Here is a 13,942-nt window from a genome sequence, read left to right on the forward strand (position 1 = left end):
ATTTTCATGTTGAATAAGTTAAGTTTTAGAGTTTAACCCGCTGGCCCGCCCAGTTCACACTGCTAGACCGCTAGACTGCTAGCCCGCCTAATTCACACTGTTAGGCCGCTAGACTGCTCATCCGCTCAGTTCACACTGTTAACCCGGTAGACTACTAGCCCGTTACCCCGCGTACTATACGGCCATAATGTAACACTATATTTTAAATTGTAACGTGATTAAAATAGCCCTATTTCCCTGGATTATAAGACGCGTAAAATTCTAATGGATTAACTATTTCCTTTTCACAAAATACAAGCTTGGAATACATTTAACTGTCCAGGAGGAATAGGTTAAAAAATAACAAATAATTTATTCAAGCAAATTTATTTGATATAATTTTCCTATAAATATAACAAAATTAAACTTTAATATGGACTAAAAACACATATTTCGTGGTTTAACAATTAAAAATATCGAAGACAGTTTGATCAAATAATATTGCTTTGCACTTATGTAGACAATCAGCAGTCATTTTATAGCAAAATTTTATGACTTCCTTTACTGCAGTTTTAACATTATGAGTTTAAAGTTTGTCATTCATGTAATATGAAGTACAAACTTTATTGGTTACATTGTCCTAAAGGCAAGATTATTGAATAATGTACAACTTTAATCTAAATATCGGTATATGTTTTTAAGATAAAAATGTCTAATCTTTAAAATTTTCTATAATTTAAAAAGAACAAAATACCATGACTGAATCATGTCATTTAACATAATAATAATAATAATAATAATAATAATAATAATAATAATAAAAATAATAATTTGTTCTCAAATTTACAAAATTTGAAATCAATTATGCTATCTTTGACGTTAAATTATTACATTTAATTCGTACCATATTGTTTATAATACTATTTTTATTTCAGATGATTTTAGTATCACATAAACTTCTTGTTTCGTACAATTCATTCGAAACATACAGAAAACATAATAACAATTGAAAATCAATAATTGAATATTGCTACTGAATAATGTGACTTTTAAGAACACGACATGAATATATACATAACCTGTGATAAAAGTGATGTGAAAAACATACATATCAGTCCATAAATATATATATACAACCAATGAATACAACCACGAATACGGCATTGCAAATATTATTTAATGTTGTGGAGCAATGTAAAAGAGTCAATAATGGTTTTGCATATAACATCCAACAATCACGTTTCACATGAATTAAACACTTGATGCAGTTACGAAGTAAATTAAACACTTAATGCAGTTACAATGTAAATAAACATTACAAAACAACCATGTACACAATTAAACTTAATGCATAAAAACAGTTATACGAACACATACCTTGTACATGTAAATTAAAATAATACCCTTATCTAAAAAATAAACTTTCTACCATCACGGGGGAGGAAGTGTTACACGAGAGATGGAGTTCTTATGATAACTTGTTAAGGAGTTCTTGTGATAAATGTCACGGAGTTCATCGGAAAACTATTGTATATACTGCAAAAACACTCATCAAAATTGGTAATTTTCATCTTTAAAAAGTGAGTTTAAGGTGCTTTTTTAATGATTCAGCTTGCTTTACATATTGTATTATGTGTAAAAAACTAATTCATAGTCAATTTTTCATCGCCTCTTGCTTACAATCTGGTAGTTTTGAGTAAAATTTCTAAATTATTTGCCATTTCGCAAGTATTGGCCTGTTTATTTCAAGTCTTCATCCTTGCCATACATAATTACCTAATCATAATGCAAAATTGCAAACATAAAGTCCCGGCTAACAAATTTATTCCCGATTTTCAAATGTCCCGAAGTTCTTGTGATACCTCAAAATATGTCCTGGAGTTCTTATGATAATATTTGTTACTGCCTATGTGTTTCTTGTGCTAAATCACGGCACGTTTAGCGTTTTTTATTATTCAGTAAGGTTGTAAATCATTATGAAATGTAGTACGCTCATTTTTTGCACAAAATGAGGATATATAATGTTGGTTTTGAGTGTACTTTAGTTAAAATGATATTACTGAGCTATCTTATCCCTGTTTCATTTTATGGTATTTTTTTCTGACCCAAATTTCGTAGACTGGACAAAAGATTGGTGTAGAGCATTGACTTTTATGATAAAATGCGCTTAAGTATGGTGTCTACATGTATATTTTTCTGCCGATGTTTGATGGGTACTTCCCCTATGTAATCTTAGTGGAGGAAACTCTGTTAATTTTGCTGTAATGGATAACAAAAAATATTTTAGTCAAACTTATTTCGTTTTAATCTGGAGGGACTTGCAAATTTGTTAGAAAGATCGGTAGTTATAGAGCCAACCGCAGTTGAGTTTTCATCACATTGTCGTACTTTTTGGAAACATAGGTTTGAAGAAATTATCCCGGTTTTATACATGTACTTCTTTATTATGGTATACAATATTAAAATTACTTAGCCCTTAGATAAGCGATGCACAACTATATATTATCTGCTTAAGAAAGATAGTTGAGAACAACGTGTAAGTTTTGAGACATTTTTGTTTTGTGGTTTAGGCCATGATACTGCTGCTGATTCAATCTTTACTGTAGATGATAGCCTATCACCTGTTTATCCTTTGCAGGCACTCGATCAAGACCAACCATATATCCTCATGTTTGTGCAAAGGAAGAGCGTACTATATTTCATGAGTATTTACAACTTTGAATAATAAAAAACGCTAAAACGTGCCGTAATTTAGCGCAAGAAACACATTGGCAGTAACAAAAGTTATCATAAGAACTCCAGGACATATTTTTAGATATCACAAGAACTCCGGGACATTTGAGAAATTTGGTATAAAATTGTTAGTCGGGGCTTTATGTTTGCAATTTTGCATTATAATTAGGTAATTATGTATGGCAAGGATGAAGTCTTGAAATAAACAGGTCAATACTTGCGAATTTGGCAAATAATTTGAAAATTTTACTCAAAACTACCAGATTTTAAGCAAGAGGCGATGAAAAATGAACTATGAATAAGTTTTGACACATAATACAATATGTAAGGCAAGCTTAATCATTAAAGTTTAATTTAGCACCTTTAACTCACTTTTTATCGATGCAAATTACCATTTTTGACGAGTGTTTTGCAGTATATACAATAGTTTTCCGACGAACGCCGTGACAGTTATCACAAGAACTCCTCAACAAGTTAATTATCATAAGAACTCCATCCCTCGTATAACACTTCCTCCCCCGTGTCCATGATAGTTCTTCTATGCGAACATAGACTAAAGACTAAAGTAATCTTATTGAAAAAAGAGAACACTCTGCACCAATGAATTTCTTACAATAATAATTCAAAAATCCCAATAGAAATTAATATAGTAAGTAAATGTTACATTAATATGTATAAAGTCCATATACCTATAGCACTTAATGGTTAATGCCTTCAAAGAACAACAATGCCTTACATAATATATTAACAATATTTACTTCAATTATAAAAGATAAAAATAAAGGTCCAACAAATATGATCAATACTAAAAAAAAATACAAGTGAAAAAAAGAAGATATTTTTAAATGGATAAAATTAGCTAAAAACACCTTTCATTAAATATTATTGTTTGTTGTTTATATTTGAGAATAGTTACACATTAATATTTGTTTCATTGACCTTTCTGTAATTATCATACAGGTTTTAGCCAATTAAAGTTTTATCTACTAGTATATGATATATCAATTGTTATACTATAGTGTGTAAGCGTAACCTTTTGAATGTATGCTATATGTGAAATCATTTTAATTTTTTAACAATTTGCTAAGAAATAAGAGATACATACATGTATTCAAATTTAAAATGAATAGGTACATGTAGAAGAAGGTCTGTAATACAATGAATAATTAAGTTAAAAGTATTTCGTATTACACATAACCATAAACCACCAAAGAATCATACATGGGTGCTGTTGGCAAGTGTAGGTTGCATGACCAGATATTATATATATTCATATAACAGATATTGAATTGTTTTAAAACAAAATATCACATAATCTTTATCACATTTAAAACTTTTATCTAAAGTATTACATCTAATAACAACAGATCTCATTTAACATTTAATAAAGAAAAATATAAAAAAATATATTTATACCTTTGCTTATAAACATCACATTTAAACATTTGAGCAAAAAATATACGATCATAACTGTGTACTTTTGTAAAAAATATAACTAACATGTACATGTATAACACAATATTTGTAATAATTACAAAACAAAACAATTATACCAAAATAACATATCTTCTTCTCAGTTAAACCTTCGACCTTTTGAAAAAATTTGCATTTTGTTAAGGCAAATAAATATTTCCCGCTATAAAAATCATAAGCAGTGAAACAACGGCAGAATTTCGATTAAATTAATCAGTCTGTCACTTCTCAAATGTTGTGACGACAATTTTTTTCTTCTCAGTGAGAGTGTTGTCTCGGAAAGATGATGTCAATGTCAAGCGTGGTTACAAAATAAAATCTTTCAATTCAAAATAAATCAATATATGATAATTCTTGATGGACAAGACTTTTTGCTGACTTGCTTAAATTGCTCTAGTTGTCACCATTTTATTACATTTTAATATAATATGACATATTGAGCCTTACTTACATATCACTAAGGTAAAATGGCAAGACAGCACACGTTTGTGACACAGGACATCCATCGTCTCCCAATACATCTTTGTCATTGTTTCCCACAGGTGATGTAATTGAATAATGTGCATGAAAACGTGTAACAATTATATTATGTCATTTCTTGTAGATTTAAGTATTAAGGAGTGCCACTTTTGCTTCTGTTTCCTCACCATTGACTCCAACTACATTGCCTGACGGTATGATTGGGCCAGCTTCCGCATCATCTTGTGGTTGCTGGTTGTCAAAAATCCCTATGTAACGTAAAACATATAAAACATATAAACAGAAATTACAAACTCAAATTTATTTATTCGACCAGTGGCGTAGCTATTATAAGGTCATGAAAGCCCGGGCCTACAAGTTGGTCAAGAAATTGACCTTTTTAAAACTCCGTAAAATACAATAAAACAGGCGGGTTGGTGTTGGAAGTGGTTTCAAGTCGTTTGGTCGAATCGAGTGTGTTTTAGTCTTATGCATGATTTACGTATACCGTCCTCAGTAAAGTTTGCATCTACAAGTTGAATAAAAGTTGTCTACGCCCCTAAGTCGACTCGCAATTTTCCCTATTTAACATAGGAGAACCGAAAGTCTGCGTTATTATGCAATAAAATCACTGTTGACGTTCTATATTTAGACATGTGACGTAATCATTATACGTACATGTAACGTTACCACTAAAATGCCACGCGCTGAAAATAAGTATGGAAACAAATTAGGCGCAATGTCGTGTTAGAATCGAAATAATATATCCAAATCGTTGATTTTATATCTGGATAAAATCAGTGTTTGGAGTTCGAATGCTCATCATTATGATATAATTCCTCAACATTGATTTTATTGAGCGATAAAATCACTGCTTGGGATATATTATTTTTTAAATAAAAGATATTTTGTTTACAAAAAAAGTGGTATAAAAAAAGTCATCATCATAGCTTCACTATTTTATAAATGAATATTTTTTCCGTTAATCTATTAAGGTCACTGAATAGATAATAATTAACTTATGATTTGATTCAACAACAAGATGTAAATACATCAAACGCTCTTAGGAATCTAGCAAACTTAGAACTTAAAACAATCCATTTCTTCTACAGATAAAGTCTGCGCCGCAATTCAAAGGAGCCGGTTTTTTTTTGTATACTTAAAACTTCCATATGTGAATGGCACAAACAAAAAACATTGAGTAGTTTTTATTGCGTTGAATATATCGGTCTATTGGTTTAAGAAATACGTTAATTTATGATACCTGAAGGTCTGTCCCTGATGGCAAGCTGAACGACATAATTATGCCTATCATGTTCTACTTCATCGCCATTTCCATCTCTTGTTATACAAGGCAGTAAATGGCCCAACGTGGAATACAACTGCCGAACTTGAAAATAAAAATCAAGGAACAATCTGCTGTTACTGATATAAAAAATATGACACAGAATATTTACAACTTGTTTTCAAAACATTCAAAACAAAATGTATTTGTTTATTTGACATTTGTGACAGGAAATCATAAACTTATGGCCTGAATATGATTTGTTATGACATTTGAACGATTCATACATGATTCAACTGTTCTTCTAGTCAACTTTTTGCGAAACAACCCACAGCGTTGAAATAAATCATTTTGTTTTATTAGTTATGTATTTTATTGTTACTTGAGCTTATTTTGGAATAAAGTTGTAAGTGTATTGTATCTATTTGAAAGAATGATACCTTTGGGCTCCAGCCGCTTGCGGCAGCAACATACAATACATGCAATACATGCACAGGTAGCAAATATCCCTGCAGTAATACATACATATATTACCATCGTAGTTGTACTTACACCATCACTCATGGTAAGTGGTGGTGATACCGTTGTAGAAGCTGAAAAGATACCAACATAAATTATTATTAATTGAAATAAAGAGTATCCGAAAAGTAGTAAAAAAAACAAATCATACACTTCCATACTTAAGGTAAATTCTAAAATTTGTAAAGTTGTGCACGTCTTCATATGAGTTAAACAGAAATCGATGAAAATATTAATGCTTATTAAGAGGATAGGAAATGTTATTTTCATCGCATTAAAGTGACACTGTGCATGGTTTATGCATAATATATGAGCATGCGCCATTTCTTATATAATTTGACCTCATTGCTAACGGTGTTTTAACTAATTTTGCCTATGCTGGCATGTTATTTGTAAGAAGGTGTCTGGTATATTAGTACTTAGGTAAGAGTAAATAACTTTAATTGTACACATAACACCTATGATTTTAAATAAGAACGATATCTAAAATGATATGAATACGGATATAGAGAAATGTATCTGAAAGAAAAGATAAACATTCGATTTATGTTGTCTTAGTTCTTATACATGTATCAAATAGTAAAATTTAACCACACATCAACTTACATGGCAAGTGATAGTTCGGGCACCTTGAATTGCAATCATCCACCGTGTTTTGGATTTCTGCATTTGAACATATACCATAACAAGCACTACATATTCGGGTCACCTCGTCATAGTACTCATCCTTCATGCAGCTGCATTGTTCTATCGTTTCATCAAAATACATGCCTCCGGAACAAATAACATCTGTAGCATCAGCTTTCTCCACTACTGGCCTATCCATTGCTATATTTTCCAAAACATATCATACACTTTATAAATATGTACTTGAAAAGGGAATGTATTGTGACAGATATGTATGTACTTTCTTTACAATTGTAGATTAATTTATTCGATGGAATTTAACGAAACTTATTCTACAAGCAGTGGTTAGCTTTCTTCATTTGGTTTCAATATTCAATATTCTTATTAAATGTATGTATAAATCAAGTGCATTGGTTTTCAGCCGATAACATTTCTTTGTCATACACTTTTTCATACACAAATAAGTGGTTAGTTCCAATGTTGTCACGTTTGTTATTCATGTCGAGAAACTTTACAAGCCTTAACACATCGATTTGATTACCTTGATTTCATAAATAAGAAGGGTCTCTATAAAAAACATTCTTACCTGGTAAGTGATATTCCGGACAAAATGTATTACACTCGTCTTCGGTTCTCTGAAGTTCTGCGTTATTGCAAATATGGAAACAGTATGTACATGATTTGGCAATCGGGTCAAAAAACATATCTGTAGGACACACACATTTCTTCTCTTTATCATCATATTTTGTATCGGCAGGACATACTGCTGCTGCCGTTGTTACTGTCAAGTCCTTCAGCAATATAACTACTATCCCATACAAAGCTATGTGTACTATCTTTATTTCCATAATGTTAGATACCCTGCGTAAATATGACTTGTATGAGTTTCTAATATATACATTTGTAATATAATTAAGTTATCAATACAAAAGGACAATACTTATCATATCGAGTCTAATAAAATCACTCTCTCAGTCAGATATTTGTACATTTATGATCATTTTCTTTATTCTACAGGATTTAAATCAAGCATGTTTCTTAATAACTAAAAGTATATTTTCAAGCAAAATTTAGGTCAATTATGGTGTTTGATATATATAATTTTTATTTTTACATTCTAAACTGATTGCATTTTGTTTGTTTGTTTGCTTGTTAACATTTTTTTCAGAGTTGTACGTGCCATTTAAACCCTCAGAGTGGACTGTCCCTATCTATTCATTAATTATATTTATTGTATTTTTATTGTTTGATTAACATATGCCATAACGACACTCGCTGAAACCAATTACATTATCATTCCCTGCTAAAGAAATCGGATGGGGGAATTAAAATGGCCTTGTTCGTCCATCTGTCAGTCCAGACCATCAAGTTTAAAGTGATTACAATCAGTATTTTTATGAATGATTTATATAACAAACAAAACTTTTCTAAATTCACAACGGGCCATAATTCTGTCAAAATTCACGACAAAGTTATTTGACTTGGAAAGTAACTTCCAATCATTATCCCAAAGTTATTCCCCAGACAAAATGTATTATGTAACATAAAGTTAGATTAATCAAAAACTTAATTATGTAGAGTTATTGTTCTTTAACCCTGCACTTCATCTAATTAGTGTGAAGTTTCAAAAAAGACTTTGTTGACAGTTTAGAAGTTAAACTCCGTACCAGCCAATTTTTTATTATCATAAAGGGAAATAATTAAAAATTAATCAAGGTAGTATTATGGCTAATGTACAGATGTTAATCTCTATTACTGTGTAATATTTTAATCAAATTCTTACAAAAGTTTTCAAGATATTCTTTGCACAAGCACTAATAAATATTATGCAATTCGACCCTCTCACTAGTCTCTATTACTGTCTGAAGTCTGAATGTGTAGAAGTTATGCCCCGAGAAAGCATTTTTTAGCATTTTGGAGTATAATATTATAAAGGAATATATATTATTAAGAACTTCAGCAAGTCAGAATCATGGTTTTTGATACTGTACTTCCTGTCTCTCAAGTTATAAACTCCGATTGCTCAAGTTATTCTCCAAGCATTATAAAGAGAGGTAATTTAATATTAAGCAATATAGGGTTACGGTTCTTTGATACTCGGTCTCTACATCAATGAGATTGTTGAAAATCTGGAGAAGTATTATGTACGGAGGAGCATTAGTGCAAGGTCTATGTTTTTTAGTAAATCAAAATTTCGAGTGACTAACCATCTCCATCTCCATCGTTAAACCGCACTCCCTACTATATCTTATATTATCTAAACTAGATAAGTCTTAGTAAATAATGAATAATGAAAACATTATTAGTAAAAAGAAACGTAACAAACTAACTGGCGCATACATGCCATTTAAAACTTATTTAACACATGACTGTTGCACAGTTTAGAATAGGGCATCCGGTTAACACGGAAATGTGGAAAGTGTGATTTTACACCCCCCCCCCACACACACACACAAAAGCGAAGGATATGTTTAGTATGTGTGGACAATTTGACCCCATTAAATTGTTCTGTTAAATACATAGGTGCTTTGTCAATGTGCAATAGCTACACACGAAAGAAAGTATCTTGAATTCAATCCTTGCTTTCACCGGTAACCAATGAAAGTCGTGCAATATAAGTCGAAATTTCGAGTTAATAAGTCGAAATTTCGATTAAGTAAGTCGAAATTTCGAGTTACTAAGTCAAAATTTCGAGTTAATAAGTCGAAATTTCGAGAAAATTAACTCGAAATTTCGAGTTACTAAGTCGCACTTTCGAGTAAGTAAGTCGAAATTTTGAGATTAGTAAGTCGAAATTTCGAGTTAGTAACATACACCTGGCACAAATGCTCTTCTGTAATTATGAGATATTATCAAAAAGGTTATTTTTGGCTCACTAGTCTATATATATTCCTTAGCTGGTTTTCCGTAGTATATAAAGCGAAAAATAGAAAAACCCAAGTCTATTAATAGCTCTATCTATAATTAGGCACGCGTGCCCCGTAAGAAAATACTACTATAAATACCTGTTTATCGTGCTCAGATTATAACGAGAACACTTGTATTCTTGTTAAATTTAAAATAAAAATATATGTTTAGCTTTAACTGAAAATTATTTTTATTCTTTTTATAAACTGATTTATCTAGTTTGTTTGAGACAATCGTTTTTTCACTGCAAATGAAACAAACCAATGGAACGTAAATATTTTTTTTTTTATTTTCTTTTTTTAGAAAATGGGGCTTAATTATTCTCATTAAAGGCAACAAAATTGTTTAGCGATTCTATGACTGACTTTGTCTATATATGGTCTTCGTTTCATCTGCGTATCAGACAAATAGGTGTTTTAAAATTTATTTTAAATGCAGATTTTTAGTCTCAGATATGTATTAAATTATGAGCAAAAATATTGCGCATAAAAAACAACAAAAACCTTTTTAAATAGTCAATTGAAAATTGAAATGTACCTACCTCTTTAAATTCGTATCAAGCCACTAGCAGTTTGAATACCTATCCTTAAATTTTTATTTAATTACACTGCATTTCTATTTTTATATCTTCGCAAATTTCAATATACGGAAACGTTACGGCTCAGTTCGTCAAACTTCAGATTAAGATATGGAGAAACTATTTGTACTTTTTATCAAATCTTGGGGTGGCGGAGTGAATACATGCACATTAATCCATCGCTTATAGCTAGAGAGAGAAAAAAGAATAAAATAGCGGCACTTTATCTTCAACAAAATGTTCTTATGTTCCTTATTGCAGCCAAATTGTGATCGCTTTATGTCTGTAAGATGACACTTTTAAATAACCGTTACTTTCCTAGTGGGTTTAATACAGTTGAAATGTATAGTGTCCTGCTTGGGCCAGTTAAAGGACTTTTCTTGATATGTTATATTTCTTTCCTATAGTCTTCACGGGGGAGGAAGTGTTACACGAATGATGGAGTTCTTATGATAACTTGTTCAGGAGTTCTTGTGATAACAGTGACAGAGTTCGTCGGAAAACATCTGTATATACTATAAAAACACTTGTCAACAATGGTTATTTTCATCTTTCCAAAAAGAGTTTTAAGTGCTAAATTAAAATTAAATGATTAAGCTTGTCTTACATCTTGTATTATGTGTCAAAAACTAATTCACAGGCCATTTTAATCGCCTCTTGCTTCAAATCTGGTAGTTTTGAGTAAAATTTTCAAATTATTTGCCAATTCACAAGTATTGACCTGTTAATTTCTGGTCTCCATCCTTGCCATACATAATTACCTAATTATAATGCCAAATTGCAAACATAAAGCACTGGCTAACAGATTTATACCCGACTTTTTAAATATCCCGGAGTTCTTGTGATAACTCTGAAGATGTCACAGAGTTCTTATGATAACTTTTGTTATTGCCAGTGTGTTTCTTGCGCTAAATCACGGCACGTTTTAGCGTTTTTTATTATTCAATGAGATTGTAAATCATTATGAAATGAAGTACGCTCATCCTTCGCGCAAAAAATAGGATATATAATGTTGGTTTTGAGTGAATTTTAGTTCAAGAGATATTATTTCTTGCCCCCGTTTCTTTTTCATAGTATTTTTTTGTTTGATGCAGATTTCGTTGACTGGAAAAAAGGATTTATGTACTGGTTTCCTAGCAGTTTCCGGCACCTAGCAGTTTTCTGGCCCTTTATCATTTTCATCCAGGCATACAGTCTATTTTTTCTCAGTTTAGCATCTTTGTTACTAAATTTGTTTCTAAATTCACAACGGGCCATAATTCTGTCAAAATTCACGACAAAGTAATTTGACTTGGAAAGTAACTTCCAATTATTATCCCAAAGACATATTTTAAGTTTTTTGAATACCTTCAATATTTATAATGTAGATTTTGCATGCAAACGCTAAACCAAGTGTAAAGCCGACGCCCACATCCGGGTGCTACTTTTTGTTCGATTTGTCGAGCTAAAAATCAAGCAAAGATGCATTATGAATCTTAGACAGAACACTTCATTTATCTAGTCTCTAGATCATGTGTTAATAAATATCTTGCAATACATTTCAAGTTATTCCCCAGACAAAATGTATTATGTAACATAAAGTTAGATTAATCAAAAACTTAATTATGTAGAGTTATTGTTCTTTAACCCTGCACTTCATCTAATTAGTGTGAAGTTTCAAAAAAGACTTTGTTGACAGTTTAGAAGTTAAACTCCGTACCAGCCAATTTTTTATTATCATAAAGGGAAATAATTAAAAATTAATCAAGGTAGTATTATGGCTTATGTACACATGTTAATCTCTATTACTGTGTAATGTTTTAATCAAATTCTTACAAAAGTTTTCAAGATATTCTTTGCACAAGCACTAATAAATATTATGCAATTCGACCCTCTCACTAGTCTCTATTACTTTCTGAAGTCTGAATGTGTAGAAGTTATGCCCCGAGAAAGCATTTTTTTAGCATTTTGGAGTATAATATTATAAAGGGGGGTCATTAAGAACTTCAGCAAGTCAGAATCATGGTTTTTGATACTGTACTTCCTGTCTCTCAAGTTATAAACTCCGATTGCTCAAGTTATTCTCCAAGCATTATAAAGAGAGGTTATTTAAGATTAAGCAATATAGGGTTACGGTTCTTTGATACTCGGTCTCTACATCAATGAGATTGTTGATAATCTTGAGAAGTATTATGTACGGAGGAGCATTAGTGCAAGGTGTATGTTTTTTAGTAAATCAAAATTTTGAGTGACTAACCATCTCCATCTCCATCGTTAAACCGCACTCCCTACTATATCTTATATTATCTAAACTAAATAAGTCTTAGTAAATAATGAATAATGAAAACATTATTAGTAAAAAGAAACGTAACAAACTAACTGGCGCATACATGCCATTTAAAACTTATTTAACACATGACTGTTGCACAGTTTAGAATAGGGTGGGTTTTGGACTTGTTGTACCTCCACATGATGGTTGTCTGTGTGCTTTAGAAAAAAGAAACATCCGGTTAACACGGAAATGTGGAAAGTTTGTTTCTTTTATTAAGTTTTTTATTATTCAATGAGATTGTAAATCATTATGAAATGAAGTACGCTCATCCTTCGCGCAAAAAATAGGATATATAATGTTGGTTTTGAGTGAATTTTAGTTCAAATGATATTATTTCTTACCCCCGTTTCTTTTTCATAGTATTTTTTTGTTTGATGCAGATTTCGTAGACTGGAAAAAGGATTTATGTACTGGTTTCCTAGCAGTTTCCGGCACCTAGCAGTTTTCTGGCCCTTTATCATTTTCATCCAGGCATACAGTCTATTTTTTCTCAGTTAAGCATCTTTGTTACTGCATCAATCAGAGAAACATTTGTTTTCTATGTAAAACAGCAGTTATAATAGTACAGCGATTAATATGTCTGTTGTTTTAAGTTACATTAGAGAACTTGCGGCACTTACAAGCAAAACCTGGGTAATTCTACTTTGAATGCCCATGTACAATAACTGAAATCCCATTTTAGGTAAATCTGGAACCTGGAGGGACAGTTCAATATTTTTCGAGAGATCGGTATTTAGAGCCAACCTCAGTTGAGTTTTTATCATGTTTCGTACTTTTTAAGACATAGGTGTGGAATATATCCTGGTTATATACTTATTCATTATGGTATAAAATGATACAAATTACTTAGCCCTTAGGTAAGGGAATCATGCCTATATATTGTCTGCTTAAGAAAGGTGGTTGCTTAAAACATATGAAACTGAGAACAACGTGTACGTTTTGAAACATTTTTGTTTTGTGATTTAACTGGTTCAAATTTTACTGTAGATAATAGATAGATAATCATCTATTTATCCTTTGAAGACACTTAAGAGCAACGTTTTATCCACATTTTTTGTGCAAAGGATGATCG

At 31.2% G+C, this 13,942-nt stretch overlaps 1 protein-coding gene across 2 annotated transcripts; it reads right to left on the reverse strand.

Moving 5' to 3' along the window:
- Positions 1-347: 347 nt before the first annotated feature.
- Positions 348-12,025, reverse strand: LOC132755855 (uncharacterized). Of its 2 annotated transcripts, none has more exons than XM_060746783.1 (6): positions 11,907-12,025; positions 7,662-7,936; positions 7,055-7,276; positions 6,370-6,522; positions 5,909-6,034; positions 348-4,913 (listed from the first exon to the last, which is right to left on the reverse strand). In XM_060746783.1, the coding sequence occupies exons 2-6, from the start codon at positions 7,921-7,923 to the stop codon at positions 4,792-4,794; spliced, it is 885 nt and encodes a 294-aa protein (XP_060602766.1). In that variant the 5' UTR covers positions 7,924-7,936; positions 11,907-12,025; the 3' UTR covers positions 348-4,791. The 2 variants fall into 2 exon arrangements, with proteins under 2 accessions (XP_060602766.1, XP_060602767.1); XM_060746784.1 differs by lacking the exon at positions 11,907-12,025 and adding an exon at positions 10,524-10,682.
- Between the last annotated feature and the right edge of the window lie 1,917 nt (positions 12,026-13,942).

Source organism: Ruditapes philippinarum, unplaced genomic scaffold, assembly GCF_026571515.1.
Source record: "Ruditapes philippinarum isolate M1 unplaced genomic scaffold, ASM2657151v2 ctg992_1_1_1_1, whole genome shotgun sequence".
Taxonomy (NCBI): domain Eukaryota; kingdom Metazoa; phylum Mollusca; class Bivalvia; order Venerida; family Veneridae; genus Ruditapes; species Ruditapes philippinarum.

What these genes read in the sequence shown, in the direction of transcription:
- LOC132755855 (XM_060746783.1), bottom strand. Translation starts at nt 7,923, where the DNA reads ATGGAAATAAAGATAGTACACATAGCTTTGTATGGGATAGTAGTTATA. An exon ending in TCCGGAATATCACTTACCAG is followed by an intron (nt 7,277 to 7,661) that starts GTAAGAATGTTT and finishes TGGAAAATATAG; the next exon opens with CAATGGATAGGCCAGTAGTG. An exon ending in CAAGCGGCTGGAGCCCAAAG is followed by an intron (nt 6,035 to 6,369) that starts GTATCATTCTTT and finishes TTTATTTTCAAG; the next exon opens with TTCGGCAGTTGTATTCCACG.